This window comes from Stigmatopora argus, chromosome 1 (genome assembly GCF_051989625.1).
Source record: "Stigmatopora argus isolate UIUO_Sarg chromosome 1, RoL_Sarg_1.0, whole genome shotgun sequence".
NCBI classification, from domain to species: Eukaryota; Metazoa; Chordata; class Actinopteri; order Syngnathiformes; family Syngnathidae; genus Stigmatopora; species Stigmatopora argus.
In genome coordinates, this window is record NC_135387.1 from 29,277,589 (window position 1) to 29,303,054 (window position 25,466).

General features: G+C 40.2%; 1 protein-coding gene across 1 annotated transcript; it reads left to right on the forward strand.

Annotated features, from left to right (window-relative positions):
- Nucleotides 1-219: 219 nt before the first annotated feature.
- her9 (hairy-related 9) lies at nucleotides 220-3,156 on the forward strand. The gene is made up of 4 exons (XM_077615300.1): nucleotides 220-574; nucleotides 682-777; nucleotides 855-942; nucleotides 2,252-3,156. The coding sequence occupies exons 1-4, from the start codon at nucleotides 467-469 to the stop codon at nucleotides 2,791-2,793; spliced, it is 834 nt and encodes a 277-aa protein (XP_077471426.1). The 5' UTR covers nucleotides 220-466; the 3' UTR covers nucleotides 2,794-3,156.
- Nucleotides 3,157-25,466: the final 22,310 nt, after the last annotated feature.

Here is a 25,466-nt window from a genome sequence, read left to right on the forward strand (position 1 = left end):
CGCCCTGCCGTGTTTTTTTTTATTTTTTTTAGGTTTTTTTTTTTTGGTTCCTCCCTCCTTTACAACCCCCCCCCCCCCCCCCCCCCCCTTTCGGCGGCGCCGATTGAGGAGCGCGTGAGTGACGGCGCGCGGGGCTGTCGTCCAATCAACGTCCGGCCTCGCGACCACTGGGCGGGTCCTCGCTGCCATTGGCTCTCGAGAGTGTGGGAAAGAATGCCGAGAAGCTTTCACACGAAGCCCGACTGTGGGAGCACGCGCGGCGGCTATAAGTACGTCAGCGGCGCGTGTCTGCCTCACAAGACGAGACGCCTTCGTGACACAAGACCCACGACGCCAAGGGACATTTTTGGGCTTTATTTTTTGTTGTTTTTATTTTATTTTTTTTCCACTTTGCCTGCTTAGTGGACGAGCGCCTCCATTTGAAACATCCGGTTCTTCCGGGGAAGGATTTATCGATTGAGGAACGATGCCAGCCGACACTATGGAGAAGCAGACCGGATCCCCGATGGCCGGAGCCCCGGCGACCGGGTCACACACGCCGGATAAACCCAAAAACGCGAGCGAGCACCGAAAGGTAATTGGTGGCTTATTTTCCGATTTTTTTTTAATACAGTGAATCTTACATTTCAGGCTGGATTTTTATGGAAACTGACGAATTTACCCGTTTTTTCTCGATTGTAGTCATCCAAGCCCATCATGGAAAAGAGGCGAAGAGCGAGAATCAACGAAAGTCTGGGTCATCTTAAGACGCTCATCTTAGACGCACTAAAGAAAGATGTAAGTGGACTTTTTGCGGGTTTTGTTCAATTGTAGACTTGGCGCTTGGTCTTGAACTTTAAATGCATCGTTCGCAGAGTTCCAGACACTCCAAATTGGAGAAAGCGGACATTCTAGAAATGACTGTGAAACACTTGAGGAACCTGCAGCGTTTGCAGATGAGTGGTAAGTTTCACTTTTTTTTACCCGTATTTTGACTGAGCCAAGGTTTTTTGGGGGGGAAAATGTCACCAGAATGAGCAAACAACCCAAATGAACTATTTTCAAGAGCAATGTCTATTTATTTTACTCAAAATACGAACCAAAATGTGATGATATCGATACAATGTTTGTAGATGCCAGATTTCAATGATATTTTTATATTTTGTGATTACTATTCATCATTTTCATCGTTTTTGTGGAATTAAACCTAATAAAAAGGCAAAAAAATCAATTAAAATGAAGAAAAATGAATACGCCGGTATGAAATGTGCTGTTTCAGCGCTTGTCATTATTTTTTTAAGTTATAAAACAAAGTTAAAAATCAAAAATATTCAAAAATAGGATTCAATATAAAAAAGATTAATATTTACTATGAATTCCTGATACTCTGTTGGGAAGGACAGACATCCAATTCATGGACATGACTTTAAAAAAATAAAATTTCTAGTTGAAAATATTGAATAATATTCAAATATATGAATAGTTATTAAAAAAAGGTCAATATTTACATTTAATTCCTGGGAAGGACAGACATCCAATTCATGGACATGACTTTAATAAAACAATTTCACAGTTGAAAATATTGAAAAATATTCAAATATATGAATAAATATATATTTTTTAAATTACATGGACGACATTTAAAAAAATAAAGAGAAATTCAAGTTAAAAATATTCAACAATATTCCAATATATGATTTAATATTAAAAAAAAAGAAGAATACTTACTATTCTTGCCAAATCCAGACATCCAATTGATGGACATGACTTTAAAAAAACAATTTCACAGTTGAAAATATTGAAAAATATTCAAATATATGAATAAATATAAAAAGGATGAATATTTACTTTTAATTCCTGAGAAGGACAGACATCCAATTCATGAACAGGACTTTAAAAAAATTAAGTTTCAAGTTGAAAATATAGAAAAATATTCAAATATATGAATAAATATTTTAATTTTTTTTACTTTTAACTCCTGGGAAAGACAGACATCCAATTCATGGACTGAATTAAAAAAAAAAGAAGAAGAAAAAATCAAGTTAAAAATATTGAACAATATTCCAATATATGATTTAATATTTTTTTTAAAGAAGAATATTTACTATTCTTGCCTAAACCAGACATCCAATTGATTACGAGGACTGTCCGCCTTTGCCATCAATCATTCGCAGTCAAAACAAACCCGACGTCTAATCGCCGTCGATGGCGTCCATCGGAAAAACGCGGGTTCATTCCCGTGCCTAAACCGCGTCCCCCCCTTATCCCGCAGCGTCCGCGCTCTCCCCCGACGCCGGCGTGCTGAGCAAATACAGGGCGGGCTTCAACGAGTGCATGAACGAAGTGACCCGCTTCTTGTCCACCTCGGAGGGCGTGAACGCCGAGGTGCGCTCCAGGCTGCTGGCCCACCTGTCCGGCTGCATGGGCCAGATGATGGCGGTCAACTACTCGCAGCAAGCTCACCTGGCCCCGCCCCCCCACGTTCAGCTGCCCGTCAACCCCGGCGCCGCCCCCAAGGGCGGCCCGGCCGAGGCCGCCTCCCCCAAGCTTTTCGGCGGCTTCCAACTGGTGCCGGCCTCCGACGGACAATTCGCTTTCTTGATCCCCAACCCGGCCTTCGCCGCCGCCGCCGCGCCGGTCATCCCCCTGTACGCCAACCCGGGACTCCCGGTGGCCGTCAACGGCCCAGCGGCGCCCACCGCCGCGTCCCCGGTCCACGGTATGACCTCCTTCTCCGGGGGATCTCAAGCGGTCAGCCCGGCGGGGGTCAGCCCCGGTCCGGACGGCGGCGAGCCCGTGTGGCGGCCGTGGTAGCCCCCCCGGCGTCCCCGGTGAGTCAAACTTTGGAAATCGAACCCGCGGCCGTTCACAGGATTCTGTCGACGGCCAAAGTTGGACGGGGCTTTTTTTTGTTTCGTTTTATGGAACAGAAGCCTCGGATAAAAACGTTTACTGTTCCTCGCCACGTCCAACAATTGGACGTCGGTGATGAATAAACATGTTTATGTTGATAGGATTTTTTTGTTATGAAGTACTTTTTTATATATAAAAAAAGTTTAGTTTTGTACAGAGGTGTTCTTGTCATACCAAAGCTGCTTTTCTATTCTTTCTTCTGTTTGTTTGTTTAAAGATAAACTGGTGTTCTCCCAGTGTTTGAATAAATAATCATGAAAACATGCTGGGTTTTTAAAGTCATTTTTTCATATTTTGGATTGGAAAAGTGTTTGGATAATCGGGGATTTTTGAAAAAAAATTGTGAATGAAAATGACAAACTAGGGTGCCGCTATTTTACCTCGGGATGACAAACTAGACCACTATGGACACTTTCTGGTTGTACTGCTCACATGACTTCCTTTTTTAATTTGTCTACGTGCAGGCAACACCCTTTTGGAATGTGCAATCCAGCAGACAATCCTTTAGAATCATTAAGTATCTCATAAATAGCATGTGCTATGATTTTTCTAAAGATTTTCCCTTCAAAGTAACACATTTGTACTCCCTATTAAACCCATGAATATGGAGGTGAACATTGGGAATCAAGGGGGCGGCTTATACGTGAGAAATTGAAAAATTTGATGATTTTCAGGCAATTTAAGGGTGTGGCTGTACGTGAGAAATTGAAAAAAATAGACGATTCTAAGGCAATTTTAAGGGTGCGGCTAATACGCGAGAAATTGAACAATACAACGATTTTAAGGGTGAGGCGTATACGTGAGAAATTGAAAAATTCAACGATTTTAAGGCAATTTTAAGGGTGCGGCTTATACGTGAGAAATTGAAAAATTCAAAGATTTTAAGGCAATTTCAATGGTCCGGCTTATACGTGAGAAATTGAAAAATTCTACGATTTTTAAGTCAATTTTAAGGGTCCGGCTTATACGTTAGAAATTGAAAAATTAGATGATTCTAAGGCAATTTTAAGTGTGTGGCTTATACGTGAGAAATTGACAAATTCAACGATATTAAGGCAATTTCAATGGTCCGGCTTATACGTGAGAAATTGACAAATTCAACGATTTTAAGGCAATTTTAAGGGTGTGGCTTATACGTGAGAAATTGACAAATTCAACGATATTAAGTCAATTTCAAGGGTCCGGCTTATACGTGAGAAATTGAAAAATTCAACCATTATAAGACAATTTTAAGGGTGAGCCTTATACGCGGGGGCGGCTAATATGTGACAACCTCAAATATTCAGAGGGGCAATTGAAATCCCCCCTCAGTCTCTAACTGGATCTTCTTCCTTTAAATTCCTCCACAAGTGTCCATTCATGTTGTCAGTGCAACCAATGGCAATCCGCGTCCAATCCCGTTCAAGTAGCCTCCCCCACCCAAGTCCTAACACATCAAAACTTCCCCTCAACTAATAAATCCTCTTTTTTTCCCACCCGTCATATCCCCCCCGCCCCCTCAAAATGGTCCGCAATCCAACGGATGTATTTCTGCGTGCCAGCCACCAGTTAACCCCCCAAACCGCCCCTCCCCGTCCGCCAGATTCAGTTACACCGCCTCGCCTTTAATGGCCGAGCGTGCGCGTGCGAGGAAATGGCGTCGCTTGCCCGTTAACAAAACCACGCCGGTGGAATGCGAGTTAGTTCGGGGTCTTGTTTGCCATGGCGTGCGATTGTTATTTTCCTGGTGCCCCGCGCATGACGCCTCCTCGCCAAGCGCTCTTTTACAAGGAGCCGCGCTCAAAGAGCAGTTGGCGGCATGCGAGGCCTCTGCGGTTTTTCTTTCCGCCGGCGCGTCTGAGTCAATAGTTCAGCCGTGCCTTTGAGGAGCCGAGGTCGTGAGAACCCAACCGACGAGTCTGCCTGCGGCCGGGCGCCGCGCCAGCTATTAAATCCCCGCCCGCGGGCCGCTCGCTCGCTCGGCGGACGCCACGAGCGAGCTAGCGCTGCCAATAAATAAAAAGGATGTTTCTCTTCACTGTCGACTGTTAAACAAGTCCAGTGAGTATTTTTTCTCTTCTTCAATGGCATATCTGGCAACCTTGGCCAATTGCTCCCCTTATTAATGATTGCAATTCCCCTTATTAAGCAATTTAAAAAACGTACAAGTGAGTATTTTTTCTCTTTTTAAATGGCATATCTGGCAACCTCGGCCAATTGCTCCCCTTATTAATGATTGCAATTCTCCTTATTAAGCGATTTTAAAAAACGTTAGAGTATTTTTTTTCTCTTCTTCAATGGCATATCTGGCAACCTCGGTCAATTGCTCCCCTTATTAATGATTTCAATTCCCCTAATTAAGCGATTAAAAAAAAAAAACGTACAAGTGAGTATTTTTTCTCTTTTCAATGGTATATCTGGCAACCTTGGTCAATTGCTCCCCTTTAATGATTGCAATTCCCCTAATTAAGTGATTAAAAGTCTAAATTTTCTCCAAATTGGACAGGGTGTCCAATCAGTCGGTGCCTAATCAGTATACTCTAAATTCAAGATTCTGTACTATGACTATCTTGACTATCTGGGTACATTGCTTGCTGACACGCTATATTTATATAGTGAAAAGGCGGACATGATTGACATATAATGCTTAAAGCATGACAACATTAGCAATCGACGATGACGTTTTTGTCTGCTACCAGTGACCGAGACGATCCGGATTAGAGTCGAAATGCGTCAAATGAGATCATTTTGACAAAAAAAACATACTTAAAAAAAACGTACAAAAGTTGTTATGCGGCGAACACAATTTGAAATGATGCAAACACATATGGGAAAAACAATTGAAAAATGATGCAAAAAAATACGGGAAAAACTTATAAGTTGCCAGGTATGAGTCTTAAAACCCGATAGCAGGCGGATTTGTCTTCGCTAGAGGGAATTGGGTAAAAGGAAACAGGCGGGAAAACCCCTCCGCAAGAATGAAAAGGATTCATTCCTCCGGAGGGTCGGACGTCCCTGGGGACGCCGCCGTGGCGTCCCGTGGGAGCGCTGGCTTTTGAGGGGGCGGGGGTCGGCGGAGGAGCCACAATCCATCACTCTCATTTAGCCAATGAATGGGCCCAACGCGCCGACCGCATTGCCGCCAAACGGTGGCCGGCAAATCTCCGCATTTACGAGTGCCATTGTTGCCTTGACGCGGCGGCGTGTGCGTTTACGGCCGCCACTTGAGTGCTTTTCGTATGCGAGTGGACGCTAAAACCACAAGTGCGTCTCACGCTATTGTTCCCGCGCTAAGCTGATAAATATGTCACAAACACGGTGACTTTTTAGTCAATTCACTTGTTGAGCAAATTCATTTGTCAGGAAAAAAAAAATCATTTGTTTTATCCGATTTCGCAGTGCAGGGCCGGTTTTTGGCGTGTGCAATTTGGGCAACCGACAAAGTTGGGGGCGCAGGAAAGCCCGTTTTTTCCCCTCAATGATACGACCAGTTAATTAATGGATTTAAATGTCTTCACTAAGCACGCAAGGTGGACTCTGATGAGGTAGTAGCGTGTCGGCCTCGCAGTTCTGGGGTCGAGGGTTCGATCCCAGCTGGGTTCTCACTGTGTGGTGGTTGCGAGTTCTCCCTGGGCTTGCGTGGGTTTTCTCTGGGTTGTCTGGATTCCATTCACGTCCCCAAAACATGGATGCTAAGATAGCTGTTTGAACACGCTAATGTGCCGCTAACTACCTAACCTATGATTGGTTGTACTTTGGCTCCTTGTGCCCTGCGATTGGTTGGCCACCTGGTGCCCGTAGTTGGCTATGATAAACTCCAGCACCCCCCTCCAGTACAGACAATGAATGAGAGAATGAATATTTGGGTGTTTGCACAATTTTTTTACTTAACGTGAAGATGTTGCGGGTCTGAGAATGGGTTTATGGTTATTGTTCGGGGTGCTTCAGTAGCACATTTTCCCAAGTACAGTCTTCCCTCGATTGTTGCGACTTCATTTATCGCGAATTCTCTTCTTTGCAATTTTTTTCTGCTTTTATTTTTTTATTTTTTATTTATTTAGGTTCATAAAAGTGGGAGTGGCTTCTGCTTACGGGTTTCAGCGTGGATTTTCACATTTTTATGAACCTAAATGTTAAAAAAAATGATACTAGGACACAGCACTAAAGGAAAAATAATAATAAGGGTTATCCTACTTCACGATTTTTCCATTATCGCGGCCATGTCTGGTCTACATTAACCGCGATATTTGAGGGATTACTATAAAGGCAACTGGAGCTTCAGGGGGCGGGGCTTACAAGGGCCAGTCTGTGTGTGTTCCGGACGGGCCTCTTTGCACCTGTTTTCTTGGTTTTGGACTGAGGCGCGTATGGAAGAGGTGATAGGATAGGATTAGGGTGCGAGCGGTGACATGTTAAAAATCTGTGCGAGCCCTGGGAAGTCCCATTTCAATCCTCCCCGTGGGTGTGACATGTTTCTAAGTCATACTCTTTGGGTACGCGCCGTGACGGAAAGAAATGCAAGTGCTATTTAAGTCATTTCAGTAGTCACAAACATATTATTATGACCCTTTATTCTTCATTCATTCATTTTCTGAATTGCTTTATCCTCACTAGGGTCGTGGGGGGTGCTGGAGCCTATCCCAGCTGACTTTGGGCCAGAGGCGAGGGGACACCCGGAATCGGTGGCCAGCCAATCACAGGGCAAGAGGAGACAAAAATTCAATTACTTGTTGCTAGGGGCAATTTAGAGTGTCCAATTAGCTTAGCATGCGTGTTTTTAGAATGTGGGAGGAAACCGGAGTACCCGGAGGAAACCCATGCAGGCCCGGGGAGAACATGTGACCCAATGTCATCTTAACAGGTTTAAAATGTAGGATTTGAGAAATTACTCGCTTAGAATGTTGTTTTGTTAACCCACATGTGTCAAAGTGGTGGCCCGGGGGCCACATCTGGCCCGCCACATCATTTTGTGCGGCCCGAGAAAGTAAATGATGAGTGCCGACTTTCTGTTTTAGGATCAAATTAAAATGAAGAGTATAGATGTATATTAAATTTCCTAATTTTCCCCCTTTTAAATCAATCATTGTCCTTTTTAAATCCATTTTTCTGTGTTTTTAGTTCAAAAATCATTTCGTAAAATCTAAAAATATATTTTAAAAAAAGCTAAAATAAACATTGTTTTAGATCTATAAAAAACGGAATATTCAGGGCTTTCGATCCAGTTCTTTTAATCCATTTATTAAAAAAAAAATCTAAATATTATATCTAAAATGGTCCAAAAAAACATACAAGTTGACAAGTACCCATCACTGATGGCCTCACATTTTCCCGTCCCTCCATTTATAGCCGCCGTTTAACGCGGCGTTTACCCCGGGTGGCCCACCCGTCACATCAAACTGATCACATATCCCAAAATCCTTTCCCACTCGGGCTCCGTTTTTTCACCCCGCCGACAGTTGTCCGCACAACACGCGCCCCGACGTCAGCTTTGGCTTTTCAGCAGCTTCTCGGCTTTCACCCGGCGGCGGCCTTCGCGGATTTCCAGCCGAGAAAGTCATGCCACTTAAATGATTTTCTCAGGAAAGGAAAATAATTACCCGTTTTAGATTTAAAGTAAAACCTTGACATACGAGCGTCCTAACTTAGGAGAAATTTGAGATGCAGTCATACATACCTCTACTTACAGCATAGGATCAATTTCATACATACCTCTACTTACGAAAATAATATATTACAAGGCTTTTTTTGTAACTTGAAAATTTCGTAAGTAGAGGTGTACTTTATATGTAAATTTTTTAATTCGTTCCACAACTACCAACTAAACCCTTTAAAATTGCTCAGTGTCCCAATTTTGTATGAAAAATGTGAGGAAATACAGAAAAATGAGAGAAAATTATAAGAAATGATTTATTAATTGTCTAATGTAATCAATAAATAAGTAGTCAAAATAATTAGTCAACCACATAAACAAGTAGGGAAGGGCAGAAATAACAACAAACAAATGAACTGATAAATAATCAATAAATAATAATAAAGCATACATAATAAATAAATAATAATAAAGCATAAATAATCAATACATAATAATAAAGCATAAATAATCAATAAATAACAATAAAAACAATCAATAAATAATAATAACGAAAACAATCAATAAATAATAATAAAAAATAAATAATCAGTAAATAATAATAAAAAATAAATAATCAGTAAATATTAATAAAAAATAAATAATCAATAAATAATAATAATAAATAAACTATCAATAAATTATAATAAAAAATAAAAATCAGTAAATAACAATAAAAATATATATAATCAGTAAATAATAATACAAAATAAACAATCAATAAATAATAATAATAAATAAATAACCAATAGATAATTACAATAAAAAATAATCAATAAAAAATTATAAAAGATACATAATCAATAAACAATAATAAAAAACAAATAATCAATAAATAACAATAAAAAATAAATAATCAATAAATACTAATAAATAATCAATAAATAATTATAAATAAATAATATATATATATATAAAAATAAATAACTAATAATCTATAAATTATAATAAAAAATACATCCTCAAGAAATAATAATACAAAATAAATAATCAAGAAATAAGTAGCCAAAATAATAGTCAAGCACTTAAATAAGCAGGGTAGCGCACAAATAACAACAAACTAATGAACAGATAAATCAATAAATAATCCTAAACATAAATAATTAATAAATAAGTACTCAACATAATAGATGAGTAGAAATCAACATAATAAATAAGTAGTAGTCACCATGAGAGCAGTTTTGCTTTCTTCTTGGCTTGTGGATCTTTTTTATTGGATGGCGAGAAGGACGAGCCAAAGTCAACGGGCCGGAATGCCGTGACCCGAATTTACCCGGCTGGGAGACCTGAACTTTTTTGCACTCGACCTCACACGAGGACTTGAAAACCGCACGCGTATGCAAAAAAAAGGAATATTTGTTACCTCCAGACCAAACGGAGAAAGACTTTTTCGAGGAGGTCAAATGCAAAAACATGGGAACAAATCACACACAGGGGAGATCCGCCTTGGATCAACACGAGTGGGTTCAGGAAACGGACGTGAAGGTCTTTCAGACATGCCCTGAAATCGGCTCATGAACGGGATCGACTGGGTCAGTTCGGTATAGCAAACCAATCACAATTCCACATCATTGGCGTACTAAATGTGCTGTTTAAGTACCGTATTTCCGCACTATAAGACGCAACTATGCTTTATGCTACAGTTGTCCCTCTACTTACGAAATTAATTGGTTCCAGAACTTTTTTCGTAAGTAGAGCAGTACTTTATATGTCAATTCCGTAATTCGTTCCACGGTCCTCAAAAAACCACCAAGTACCATAATTTCCGCAACTAAAAGACAAAAAAAAAATTCAAACGTGCGCTTTATGCTACAGTTGTGCCTCTACTTACGGAATTAATTGGTTCCAGAACTTTTTTCGTAACTTGAATATTTCGTAAGTAGGGCAGTACTTTATATGTCAATTCCATAATTCGTTCCACGGTCCTCAAAAAAACACCAGTACCATATTTTTCGCAACTAAAAGACTACAATATATATAGCACTGAAGTAAAAAAAATACTAATAAAAATAAAATAAATAAGTAAATAAAAATAAAATAAAAAAAAACTCCCCTGTCCTCCGTTTGCTACTAGAACTCAGCACTGAAGTAAAAAAAACATGAAATTAATAAGAAAAAAAATATATATATATAGCACTGAAGTAAAAAAATAAAAAAAATAAAAATAAAAAAAAATTGAAAAAAAACTCCCCTGTCCTCCGCTTGCTACTAGAATTCAGCACTGAAGTAAAATAATAATAATAATAATAAAAATAATAATAATAAATAAATTAAAATGTATATATATAGCACTGAAGTAAAAAATAATAATAACATAAATAAATAACTAAAAATAAAAATAGATTAAAAAAAACTCCCCTGTCCTCCGCTTGCTACTAGAACTCAGCACTGAAGTAAAAAAAAGAATATAGTACTATATATATATATATATATATATATATATATATATATATAATTATTTTTTTATATGTATTTATATATTTTAATTGGGGTGACCCTACTTCGCAATTTTCCATTTATCTCGGCCATGTCTGGTCTACATTAACCGCGATAATCGAGGGATTACTGTAATCAACATACTAAATCGACAAGACAAGACAAGACGAGTTAAAACATGACATAACACAAAACAAGAACTGGAATCAAATGCCAAATTTTGAGAATCAGTCTGTCTGCAAACGTCTGCGTCACGCTTTACGTCTGTATATATCTGTTCGTAGCGATACAAGGTCACCCCCCGCCCCCCATCAGACCCCCCCCTGCCGTGCGGCCGCGTGCTGACTGACAGCCCCATTGCGCCGGTTCAATAGCGGATCCTTTCTGCGCCCCGCACTGTATCAACACAAAGTGGGACGGCTCCCGGGTATTGATCAGCGGGCCGAGATCCCGCAGCCTCCGTCTTTGTGGCGCGCCCTTTCCTCGCCTGCCAATCAATCGCTCCTTTGTGTCGATTTGTTGCCATTGACAAATCACTCCGCTGCCTTGCCTTTGTCGGCCTGTCAATCAAAAAGGAAGGTGGCGCCTTATTGGATCCTCATTCGGTCCACTTTCCAAGTGTCTTTGAGCAAAATGGACAACAGTGACTGTGTCTAATAAATCGATCAATCAAAAAAATGTAATTAAATTTTTAAAAAGGCTGGTGTAAAATGGATACTCACTTTAATATAGCATTTTACCCACTTTTGTATTGTAGAGTAAGATTACGTAACACTATGACGGGGCTAAACATCCTTCACAAGGGCTGCAGGGGGTGCTGGAGCCTATCCCAGCTGACTTCGGGCACGAGGGTGGTCAGCCAATCGCAGGGCACAATGAGACAAAGGACAACCAATCATACCCATGGGCAATTTAAAGTGTCCAATTAGCCTAGCATGCATGTTTTTGGGAATGTGGGAGTAAACCGGAGTACCCGGAGAAAACCCACAAAGCAAGGGGAGAACATGCAAATTCCGCACAGTTGGAGCGACCTGGATTCGAACCCAAGACCCTAGAACTGTGAGCCGACGCACTAACCACTTGTACACCGTGATTAAAATTAGAAAACCAAAAAGTTTAAATAAATAAAGATGGCGGTGGCCATTTTGAATAGTGCTTTACGGCAAATATGTGTCTGACGTCAATCAAAATTAAAAGAATTTTAGACAATAATTCACGTTTTTCGATTTTTGTGGGACATCGTCAATTAAATTAAGTAATCAAACGTCTAAGGAATTTCAATTCAAATCATCAAATCATTCAAGCTAATTATCTAAAAGAATGATTTCACAGAAGTGGTTAGCGTGTCGGCCTCACAGTTCTGGGGTCGAGGGTTCGATCCCAGGTTGGTCTTCCTGTGTGGAATTTGCATGGGCTCTTGTGGGTTTTCTCCTGGTACCACAGTTTCCTCCCACATTCCAAAAGCATGCATGCTAGGCTAGCTGGTTGAACACTCTAAACTGCACTTAGCTAACTTTTTTCGAACGAATTACGGAATTTACATGTAAAGTACTGCTCTACTTACGAAATAATCAGGTTACGAAATCCCTCTGAATGTAAATGCATTTCCTGTATCCGTTATATGTTGATATTGTGCTGGTAACATTATTGCAGCCTAATTTTCTTATGATTTTTGTCTGTTTTTCGCATGTTTCATACAAAATTGGGACACTGATCATTTTTAAAGGGTTGAGTTGGCCATTTTTTGAGGACCGGGGAACAAATTACGGAATTGACATACAAAGTACTGCACTACTTACGAAATATTCAAGTTACGAAAAAAGTTAAAAGCATGCATGCTAGGCTAGCTGGTTGAACACTCTAAACTCCTCCTCCCCTGCCATTGGCTGGCCACAAATTCTGGTGCCCGTAGTTAAACGGGATAGGCTCCGGCACCCCCCGTAATCCTCGTGAAGATAAACGATTCCGAAAATGAATGATTTCACCGAGTATGACCACCCCTCGATATTCTCTTTCATTTTAAATGCTATTTAGCTAGGCATGAATTAGCCGGGATATGCTTCAGCACCCCCTGCGAACCACATGAGGATAATCAGAATACAAAATGAAGGCAAACATGATTATTTACTTTAGCACTTCATCATGAGCGATTGATTTTCCTCCTGTTAAATTCGCCGGTGAAATAGCCGTTAGCGCTAGATGCTAACCGATGCCAAAAATGGAGGATGGGTCACGACGACCTTTGACTTTTTGCAGCGACCGATACAAGCAGATGCGTTTATCAAAAAGGTGCGGCGCGTTCTTTCCCACGTGGCCCGTTGCCATAAATCAGCGGTGGTGGTCCCGGGTTTCCGATGGTAGACACAACAAATCTGTCCAGGCAAAAATAAGTCTGCGATATCTCACTTTTCCTATATTTGTCTGGGAGGAATCCTACTTGGGAGACGCTCATTGTTTCAGCTACTTTGTAGTGCATGTCCGATGCCGTGGAAGGGATTTCCTCCCTTGCGCGTATTTTTAAACTTTTACGTCATGTTCGGGTACACGTGTCGTTTCCCATGATCTCGTATGCTTTTATGATTTTGTCGAGGGAAGGCTTTGAGTTTGAGTTTGATTTATTTCTTAAAGGGACAGTACATATTAATGTAAATACATTTTCATTTTAATGAATGAATATCAATATACAGCGGTACCTCGAATACGGGATGAATAAAGTTATCCAATCCAATCCAATCCTAGTGCCCCGACATAGGAGCAATTTGAGATACGAGTAAAATTTCGGGCAAATATTTATCACTAAGGTGTAAGGTTAATTAGCATCTTTAGTCCCTTGTGCAGGTTGATCGGACAGTGATATTCTAGCTCTAGCTAGCACGAATCATGCTAATGGAGAGGATGCCTTGCCCAAATTTAGCCACGCAAGGTTCGACATCTCCAGCGGATTCGTCGAAGACAGGTTTGTTTTGAACGGAAGGCTTTCAGGGTGCTTGAGCGAGCCACTTGGGGGTCTCTGACCTTCCAGGGAAATGCTCTCTTAGAGGCCCCTCCCCCTAATAGCTCTCAATGGAGGCGTCCATGCGGCGGACAGGCGGCTGGGTGAACGGGGTTAGCCGAAGGAATAGATAGGTCATATCCAGAAGAGGCTGTCACCTCTGGATCAATTGACAAGTGAAGTCTTCTTCCGGATCTTTCGGACCCCGTCACCTCAGTTGACGGTACGTGACCCCCGTCAAGTGACCTTTTGCTGAGGTGTCTGTGTTGGTGCAAGGCCAAGCAGGACCAGAAATTGTTCTCAGATCCATTTTTGTTAGTTTGTTTTCTTATCGAAGACTGATAGCTTGCTAGCTAGCATTCGTGGGCACACCTGGAAGGAATTCCATAGGCTGCTGACCACTTTACTAGACTGTTTCTACCTACTTATTTATGTGAGCACTCATTCATGTTGACTACTTACTTATGATGTTGAATACTTATTTATTGTTTATGTATTGATTCACTATATTTTTTATTGATTATTTATCTGTTTGTTTGTTTGTTGTTGTTATTTGTGGACTTCCCTACTTATTTATGTTGTTGACTACTTATTATCTAACCACTTAATTCTTTATTACTTGTTTATTGATCTATTATTTTTTTATTGATTTTTTAACTTTGTTTGTTTGTTTGTTATTTGTGGACTTCCCTACTTATTTATGTTGTTGACTACTTAGTAACTAACGACTAACTAACTACTTATTTATGTTGTTGACTATTTAGTAACTAAGGAGTCAACAACATAAATAAGTAGGGAAGTACACAAATAACAACAACAAACAGATAAATATTCAATAACAAAATAATAAGTAATAAAGAATAAGTGGTTACATTCTAAGTCTTAGTATGTAACCACTTATTTCTTTATTACTTATTTATTGATTATTTATTTATTGACTTATTGATTATTTTTTATTGTTTATTTATTTATTTGTTTGTTGTATTTCCCTACTTAGTTATGTTTTTAAATACTTATTTACTATTTAATGCTTATTTATTTATTAGTCATTGTTATTATTTATTGATTATTTCTTAGTTTGTTTGTTTGTTGTTATTTTTGCACTTCGTAGCGAAGCTTTAAATCTCATTATACTTATACGTATATTGACAATAAAAGCATTCAATTCAATTCATTATTTTTTTAAAAGCCTTTACAGGGACAGTACTTCATTCTGACAGGTAAAGCTAACAATTAGATTTTATTGTCTAAATATTGTTGTCAAAATTCTAGCCATTTGTTTCTCTTACCACTTTGTTTAGAGGGTAACAAAGTTAAAATAATAGAGCAATGTGCAGCAATAATTTCAGTCTCCCATTGGATACACACACAAACACACACAAATGTGCTATGACATCATCACATGGCTTTAGCTGTGAGGCACTCTTCAATTCTTTTTTTCCCCCCACAAACTACTTAACCTTTTAATGGAATCAGACCTTCTCGTGCCCGTGGGGATTTTCACTCCAACAATTACACGTCTTTGTTATTATCTCCATTTTATCTTCAAGCTGATAATCACAAGGTCTTTATCATGCGTCAGAGGACATAGTTTCCCCTCGCGTTAACGCAAAGAAGTGCCGCAGTTGATTTTCTCGATTGATTCCGCGTTATTTGGATTTAAAACAAGTCGACACCCTTTACTTAAAAATGTACTGGGTACTCCAAATATTTGAATTTTTTCATTTATTCCAACAGAAAGGATATGTTTCATCAGTGGGTTAGAAGTGTTTTGAATCAAAGGTTACACTTGCTGAACAATTTCGATGTCAGGCCTTTCAAATTCAATTCTAAGTATATTTACACAGATTTTTGACCGATAATTGATTGGCTGGTTAGTCCACGGTAAGTCAGTCTGAAAATAGTATTATAAATGAATGAAATTAGATAAGAAATGGGGATTTATACTTACAAATCTGCAATTCGCTAACCTGCATTTTTACGGTTTGTTACGTGAATCCTTGAGTTTGACTTTGATTTATTTGATATGGGACAGCACATATTAATGAACATATTTATATTCATGTTAATGAACATATATATGTAAATATGTAAGATTGTAGCTGTGGGCTAATTTCTATTTTTTGTCCCTTGTGTAGGTGACACGATGACACACATGTAGCACAATTTTAGATAGCAATTTTGTTAGTCTAACAGCCAGGCTTTAAGATGATTGGCCGAGAGCTTGCTATGTGAGGCACGGCTAAATGCACTGTTTTTGGAAGGGAAGTACACAGTCACCTCTAGAGCCAGCCCTTGTTTATGCGTTGGAATTTTTTGGTACAAAATCTTGTAGTGGGGGAGGGGCTTTGTGTTGGAAGATTTTGTAAACTAAGGTGGCAGCTGCATATTTAACAGTATTCTCCAATTTCAGGCATTGTGTTTTTTTTTAAATATTTGATAGAGGTGGTGCATTTTTGGTTTTCTGTCCAATACTTTCAAAGCTTGCTTATAAATGCTTTCAATTGGTTGTTCAAGTGTTGTTTTGCAGGCCGATGACCAACTTGTTAAGTCATGTGTGATATGATCATTGTGTCAAAATATAATAAAAATATGCCACCCTAGTTTACAAAATCTTCCAACACAAAGCCCCTCCCCCACTGCAAGATTTTGTACAAAAATTCCAACGCATAAACAAGGGCTGGCTCTAGAGGTGACTGTGTAGTTCCCTTTTACAAAATCTTCCATCACATAGGTCCTCCTCCAGTGCAAGATTTTGTACAAAAAAAATTACAACACGGGCCAGCCGGCGGCTTGAGTGGTTAGCAGTTCGGCCTCACAGCTCTGGGGTTCTGCGTTCAAATCCAGGTCAGTCCACCTGTGTGGAGTTTGCATGTTCTCCCTAGGACTGTGTGGGTTTTCTCCAGGTACTCCAGTGTTGTGGTTATTCTGGGATATTATTATATATGTGCGCATTAATCATTATATGTGTGTGGAATTATTATACCTATTAATAAACCTATCATCCAGTTTCCTCCCACATTCCAAAAACATGCATGCTAAGCTAATTGGACACTCTAAATTGTCCCTAGGTATGAGTGTGAGCGTGAATGGTTGTTTGTCTCCTTGTGCCCTGTGATTGGCTGGCCACCAATTCAGGGTGTCCCCCGCCTCTGGCCTGGAGTCAGCTGGGATAGGCTCCAGCACCCCTCGCGACCCTAGTGAGGATAAAGCGGTTCAGGAAATGAATGGAAATAAATAAAATTCCAACACTTTAACAAGGGCCGGCTCTAGAGGTGACTGTGTAGTTCCCTTCAAAAAGATTGGGTGTAGCTATTTAGTCCACATACCAGGAAGTCATTAGCAATTAGCATACGTGAACTACCATCTCTAAACCTCTTGGCCAATCATCTTAAAGCCTGTCTGTTAGACGAAAAAAACGCTGTCTAAAACTGTGCTACTTTTGTGTGTTCATAAATATGAATAAATTCATTATTATGTGCTGTCCCTTTAAATAAATCCAACCTTTTACTGTATGAAATAGTACAATTTTCCTCCTTGAGTATGACATGTCCAATTTTCCCGATTTTCTATTGAGCCACTGGCAAAACCGCCATCCCAAAAAAATCAAATTCCGCCCTTCATCCAATCCACCACAACAGACAATCCAGATTAGCATTAAATTAGCATTAGGAATAAAAGCTCTTCTATATTGAATCCTTCTCTCCATCTCCCTTTTATTTTGAAAAGAAAAGGCTGTGATCTGCCAAATAAAGTATTAGCAGGTGGCCCAAAAAAAACCTTTGTTCATCACTTCATGATGAATTCCCCAACTTTACACGGCGGCCAATGGAAACTCGATAAAAAAGTGTATCTTACCATGAAATGAGTAAGCACGGATAAATGGCCGACGCCAGCTTTTTTTGTCCGTCAATACCGTCGGCCCTTTCGGGGGTCCGCCTCGGACCATATGTCATCATTCCGGGCCTTTGTGTGGGCGTGTCTCTGTGGCAACCGCATCAGCTGTGGTCATTGTGCACCCACATTCAATGGCCCATATATTCATGGCGGGGTGAGAGTGGAACCCGGCCACAGAAACAAATTGATACGTACAAGCCGCCGCCCACTTTTAAAGCCTTTCCAAAAAGCGGGTTAAAATAAAGAAATGCGGGAAAAGCCAGGTCGCCACGGAAACGCGGCGGGCCACGGGCCATTAAACTCCAATCAGATGTAAATTTGGGCCGCTCCCGTGGCTGACACAAATTAAACAGTTTGTTTGCCCATTCACGTGTCATCTTAATGGCGTTTTATTCCCGTGGCTATTGTTCGGGTGAAGAGACTTACAAACCCGTGTGTTTTTTTTATTATCCAGAACAGGTCACGCGAGATGCCTGCGGATCGCTTGTTTATGACTCACTCGTCGTCGGGTGATGGATAACGACCAGGAAGTCTGGACGTTCGGGTTCTGGTGGAGGCGGTGTTGGGTAACCCGCGGAAAAGCCGGTAAGTTCCTGTTAACTGCCTTAAATGTTGTGAAAGTGTGGTTAAGAAGCTAACGTATTGGTGCATAATCACATACGTGTTCTTTTATTCATTCGTTTTTTTCAACCGTTTACCCTCGCAAGGGTCGCGGGGGGTGCCGGAGCCTATCCCAGCTATTTATGGACACCCTGAATCAGGGCGCAAGGAAATGAACGACAATCATAGCGAGAGGCAATTTAGAGTGTTCAAACAGCTAGCCTAGCATGTTTTTGGGATGTGGGAGGAAACCGGAGTACCCGGAGGAAAGCCACGCAAGCCCGGGGAGACCATGCAAATTTTAAACAGTAAGGACTGATCTGGGATCGAACACTCGACCCCAGAACTGTGAGGCCAACGCGCTAATCACTCGTCGGCTGAAACTCAAATAATCATTCTGAACCGCTTATCCTCACGAGAGTCTCAGGGGGTGCTGGAGCCTATCCCAGCTGACTTTGGGCACAGGCGGGCGACACCCTGAATTGTTAGCCAGCCAATCACAAGGCACGATGAAACAAAGAACCAATCACTCGTAACTATGGGCAATTTAGAGTCTTTAACCAGCTAGCCTAGCATGTTTTTAGGAAGTGATCAGAAACCGGAGTACCCGGAGGAAACCCATGCAAATTATTAAATTCCAAACAGTAAGGACCAACCGACCTGGGCTCGAACACTCGACCCCAGAACTGTGAGGCCAACGCGCTAATCACTCATCCACCGAAACTCAAATAATCAAATAATCGCTTATCCTTACAATAGTCGCTGGGGGTGCTGGAGCCTACCCCAAGTGACTTTCGGCACGAGGCAGGCAACACCCTGAATTGTTAGCCAGCCAATCACAAGTCACAATGAGACAAACAACCAATCACTCGTAACTAAGGCCAATTTAGTCTTCAACCAGCTAGCCTAGCATGTTTTTGGGATGTGAGCGGAAACCGAGGTACCCTATAAAAACCCATGCAAGCCCGGGGAGAACACACAAACTCCCCACAATTAGGACCCCCCTAGGAATCGAACACTCGACCCTAGAACTGTGAGGCGGACTCGCTAACCACACGTGCACCGCGCCACCCACGTTTTCTTTTATTCATTTTCAAAGTCGCGCAAACGTTCCTTCATTCATTTTTAAGCCAATTATACTAAGTGTTGCAAAATAGCTGTTGTCGTTTCACCGCGTCTCAAAAAATACTTGATTTTAAGTTCACGCCAGGAAAAAAAAATATCTTCATTTAGTCATTTTATTAAAAAATATGTACGAGCGTCCCACAGTTTAAGGTCAAACGCAGGTTGTCTCTAAAATTTTAAGGCTTAATAAACCAGCTTAAAGACGAGTTGTTCCCACACATACCTCCAACATTATTACCGCTAATTAACCACACTTCATCCGGCAACAACTGCCATTATGAAACAAACAATACGGCATTTTTTGTACGGGTTGTCTTTCCGCCGAGCGTGCCGGTATGAAAATAGACAGGGACGCGATCCAAGGTGTGCGGATGCGATTGTGTGGGTGTGCGTGCTGTCCTCGTGAGACTCTCGGTACAGTGAAAGTGTTTCTCTTGCGTCCGACTGAGCGCGGTGGGAGTTTTTTTTTGTGTTGACCTTTGACCTTACAGTACCAGTAAATCCACGGGTGTCTTCTTGTCATGCGGTGCAACCGAGCATGAGATTGCGTCTTCCGCAATTTGACACGGGGGCGATTAAGAGCTATTTTAGCTAATGTTCATGACACACCTCCCGGATTTGACTGCTCAATTAAAGTCTAACGATGACAATTTCCTACACGCTAATTAAAAGATTGACAAAGAGAGTTCCAAAATATTGCAAAAATGTACGCAGATCCGAAACTAGTACATTGAAGTTGTACGGTTAAAATAATTTAAGGTTTGCCTCTGCATAGTGGAAACCGATAATGCAGTGGGAGATAAGGATCAGGACCAGGACGACTGTACTCAAAAAGTATATCTTTTGTCCACCTGATTTTAAGAGATATCGCAAAATTGTAATCGTATAAAGGGTTTTTTTCAACAAAGCCGAAAAAAACCCACACAAATTATTTTTTTGGGTTGTGTAGCACCAAAAAAGGTCTCAAACAAATTGTTTAAATTATGTATTTTAACTAAATAAACGTATATACCGCGAATAAATTTAGTCACTCAATGTCATGAAGACATTTATTTTTTTACATCAAGGTTTGATTTTTAATACAGTAATCCCTCGATTATTGCGGTTAATGTGGACCAGACATGGCCACGATAAATGAAAAATTGCGAAGTAGGGTCACCCATATTTAAAATATAATAAATACATTTTAAAAAAGAAAATTTGAAGTAGGGTCACCCCTATTTAAAATAAAATAAATAAAAAATAGATAAAAGATTTGAAGTAGGGTCACCCCTATTTAAAATAATTTAAAAAATGAAGTAGGGTCATCCCTATTTAGAATAAAATAAAAAAAAAATTAAAAAATACAAATTTAAAGTAGGGTCACCCTTATGTAAAAAAAAAATTGAAGTAGGGTCACCCCTATTTAAAATTAAATAAATAAAAGAATAAAAATACATTTTGAAGCAGGGTCGCCCCTATTTAAAATGTAAAAAAAAAAAAAAAATTGAAGTAGGGTCACCCCTATTTAAAATAAAATAATTAAATTAAAAAAAAAAAATTTGAAGTAGGGTCACCCCTACTTAAAATAAAATAAGTAAATAAAAAAATTTAAAAAATTGAAATAGGGTCACCCCTATTTAAAATTAAATAAAAAAATTGAAATAGGGTCACCCCTATTTAAAATAAAATAAATTAAAAACAATAAAAAAAAATTTGAAGTAGGATCACCCCTATTTAAAATAAAATAACAATTTGAAATGATGCAAAAACCTATGGGAAACACAATTGAAAAATGATGCAAAAAAATACGGGAAAAACTTATAAGTTGCCAGTTATGAGTCTTAAAACCCGATAGCAGGCGGATTTGTCTTCGCTAGAGCCAGGACTAGAGCCAAAATGGAGAAGAAAAAGCAAAGAACATGCTTTTTTAAACATGTTTTCCTGTCCAAAAGTTGTTAGAACCATTTGAAATGATCAAAAAAACGTATGAAATACGGGAAAAACATACAAGTTGACTGATATGCATTTTTTTAATTCGCTCTTTTGGCATCGCCCTAAAAGACGCGTGAAAAGGGAGGCCGGCATCCAAGCACGTCCTGTCTGGTGTCCGCACACAGATGCTTTCTTGTCCACTGGTGGCTGTGGAGGACGCATTAAACGCCGCATTGAGCGTCCGGCGCGTGAGTGACAGGTCTCTAGAGCCGGTCGCCGTCACCCCACTTGAAAAAAAAAAGGCCCGGCGGATCATCCCTCTCTCCTCTCTGGCCCATCTGGCCGCTGGAGGCTAACAAGGCCTGTCCTAAGAGGAGCATAAAGAGAAGAAGTTAAAGAGTGAAATATCCCGTCGGATTCTCCCCGGTCTTTGGCCTCCAATTATTCACAGCTTATCTTTTCAGCTCGGCTGATCTCCCAATGAATAAAGCGCGGGTTGTGTTACTGACGGCCGGGTGCACCTCTAAAGGGGCCCAAGGAGGATCAGGGCCGTGGGTTAGGGTGTCAATCTGGTCCTGACCCCGAGGTTAGGGAGCCGGCGTCCTCCTCCGCCGTCGGGAGAAACGGGAAAGGACCGTCGAGAGTGAGAAAAAAATTGCTGATTGCTGAAAAAAAAATGTTGAATAGGACAACAGACAGTTGGGCGGCACGGTGGAGCCAGTGGTTAGCGTGTCGGGCTCACAGCTCTGAGGTCCTGGGTTGAAATCCCAGTCGGTCCACCTGTGTGGAGTTTGCATGTTCTCTCCGGGCTTGTGTGGGTTTTCTCCTGGTACTCCGTTTTCCTCCCACATTCCAAAAACATGCATGGTAGTCTGATTGGACACTCTAAATTGACCCTAGCTACGAAGGATTGGTTGTTTGACAACTTGTGCGCTGTGATTGGCTGGTCACCGGTTCAGGGTGTCCCTTGCCTCTGGCTCGGCGACAGCTAGGATTGGCTTCAGCACCCCTTGCGACCCTAAAAAGCAGTTCATAAAAATGAGATGGTATGGTATATGGTATATACACACATGCATCTATGTTGACTACTTATCTATGTTGACTACTTATCTATGTTGACTAGTTATCTATGTTGACTACTTATCTATGTTGACTACTTATCTATGTTGACTACTTATCTATGTTGACTACTTATCTATGTTGACTACTTATCTATGTTGACTACTTATCTATGTTGACTACTTATCTATGTTGACTACTTATCTATGTTGACTACTTATCTATGTTGACTACTTATCTATGTTGACTACTTATCTATGTTGACTACTTATCGATGGTGACTACTTATCGATGGTGACTACTTTTCTATGGTGACTACTTATCTATGTTGACTACTTATCTATGTTGACTACTTATCTATGTTGACTACTTATCTATGTTGACTACTTATCTATGTTGACTACTTATCTATGTTGACTACTTATCTATGGTGACTACTTATCTATGGTGACTACTTATCTATGGTGACTACTTATCTATGTTGACTACTTATCTATGTTGACTACAACTTATTTAATATGTTGACTACTTATTTATAGAAATATATTGGGATCAGTGACGCTTTGTGAAGAAATGACTTTGCTAACGTTGCGCTAATCCGCATAGTTAACCTGCGTCACAGATGCTAATTAGCAAAAAATTCACGAAGGATGGACATTGTCTAAGAAAAGTTGCCTTCTTTGACAAATTGATATTAGTGACGCTTTGTGAAGAAATGTCTTTGCTAACGTTGCGATACACCGCATAGTTAACCTGCTTCGCACATGCTAATTAGCAAAGAGGTCACTAAAGATGGACATTGTCTAAGAAAATTTGCCTTTTTTTAGAAATATATTTATATCAGCGACGCTTTTTATAGAAATACCTTTGCTAACGTTGTGATACTCCTCATAGTTGACCTGCGCCGCACATGCTAATTAGCAAAGAGGTCACTAAAGATGGACATTGTCTCAGAAAACTTTCAGCCTCGAAGCATCCCCGATCTCCACGGCCTTTAGTCTCAACCGGTCTCCCAAAAAAAGACCTCCCGCTGCTCCTCCGTCTGGAACGACACAAAAAAAACGGCCCTCGAACGTTTGACTTTCTCACCGAAACCTCTCGCTAAATGCTATTCCGCTAATGGACTCCTGCTAGGGTTCATCCGCCTTGTATAGCCACGTCGCCCAAACTTGAGTCAACACCATTACCATAAGAATGTCCCAAAAGAAAGGCCCGAAAAGGTTGTTTTTGAATCAAAATCCCAAACTATAGAAATCTTTGTTTTCCACCTCAGCAACACAAAAAAAAACCGACACGCAGCTCATTTTTTTCTATCGCAAAAGTGCTGCCGGATGAATGTCTTATTTACATCCCAAAGGGAAGGCCGGCGGTTTTAAAAGGATGGGAAAAGCCATCCTCCATTCTTGAGACGATTGGTCGCGCGGGTTGCGACTCTGCCTGCGCGGACCCCCGCCGGGTCGCGGTTAACAAGACCCGCGTTGAATTAAAGACCGGCAACGAGTTTTTAATTGCTGACACATTAAATTTATCAAGCTGACAGCCAAGTGAAGTGAGTACACGGCACCCTTTCTTGTTTTGTCCTCGCCGGCCAACTACTTCCCTTTAAGTACCGCCCCCCCCCACCCACACAAACCCCACACGCACACCCGCACGATACCACCCATCTTCTCGAGATCTTTCACGTGTGAAGAGAGAAGAAAAACATAATAATCGCGCATTCACTTGAATGATAACCATGAATTATTCATGAGGTTCTCTTTAAGTGTTGGATAAATTAACCCCGCCCCCTTTTTTTTCACTTTTTAACAAAAGGCGGGCCAATCGTGACGATTACCTTTCGCCTCTTTTTGTGCACGGGTGTGAAAAGTGGGTGAGGAGGGTTTCATTTTTGGGGGAGGGGTGTGGCCTAATTGCCACAGCCAATCAGGGAGCAGTTTGAGGTTTGACACTCATGTCGTGAATATGTTTGAATTTTTAATTCGAATAGCCTAGCATGCATAAATAATGTAAATAAATCATTTAAAAAAATAATAATAATATTTTTTTTAAAAATAATAATATATATATTTTTAAATAATAATACTTTTAAAACAAATAATAAAATACAATAAAATATATACATAAAAAAATATATATTAAAAAATATCGTTAGCCGGCTACGTTAGCGTCTTCGGTAGGAATTGGAGAAAAAATATCAATTATTAAGGGAAATTAAAAACATAAAATACTGTATGTAAGTTTTTGTAATATTATATTGCAGTGTTTGTAGTAATGTGTTCTCATAAAATTAGTGGGCTCGGGAAATTCATATTTATTGATTTTTTATAGTGGTTGAGTTAATAGTGTAAACCGGTGAAAAATCTCAATGGATATCACCATCTGAAAATATTTTCATTAAAAATATGTGGCCTATATTAATAATAGTTGTTCTCATCAAAGTTTTGTTAGATTCGATTAGATTAGATAACTTTATTCATCCTGTATTCGGGAAATTTCACTGTCACGGTAGCAAGAGGGTGAGAATACAGACACAGAAATTTTAGACATAAATAATAGGTGATAAATATGTTAATAAATAAATAAACAAATTTAATCTTGTTATAGTATAATCTATAATTTAGCGTTCATAACAACATCATGGCCACTGTTTTTCCCGTCGCAACTCCCTCGTGTAATATCTCTACGACCACTGGGCGGAGCGTTGCATTTTTTCAGTGTTTTTTCCCCCGTTAGTCAGTGCGAATGGCGGAGCTTGTTCGCTGATACGAGAGGAGTATATACTACTTTTCGTTGGCAAGTGGTCGTGCGTTATCCTATTGTGAGGCCATTTGTGTGCATCATTTTCTGAATATTTTGAAGGGAAGACAAAAGCAAACAACCCTCGATAGGTTGCATCTGAAAGTCAGGGTGGAGGCGGGGCCAATAGAGCCAAGAAAGGTATCA

Coding starts and splice junctions, on each gene's coding strand:
- her9 (XM_077615300.1), top strand. CDS start 467: ATGCCAGCCGACACTATGGAGAAGCAGACCGGATCCCCGATGGCCGGA. Junction 778..854: donor TAGACGCACTAAAGAAAGAT/GTAAGTGGACTT, acceptor CATCGTTCGCAG/AGTTCCAGACACTCCAAATT. Junction 943..2,251: donor GCAGCGTTTGCAGATGAGTG/GTAAGTTTCACT, acceptor CTTATCCCGCAG/CGTCCGCGCTCTCCCCCGAC.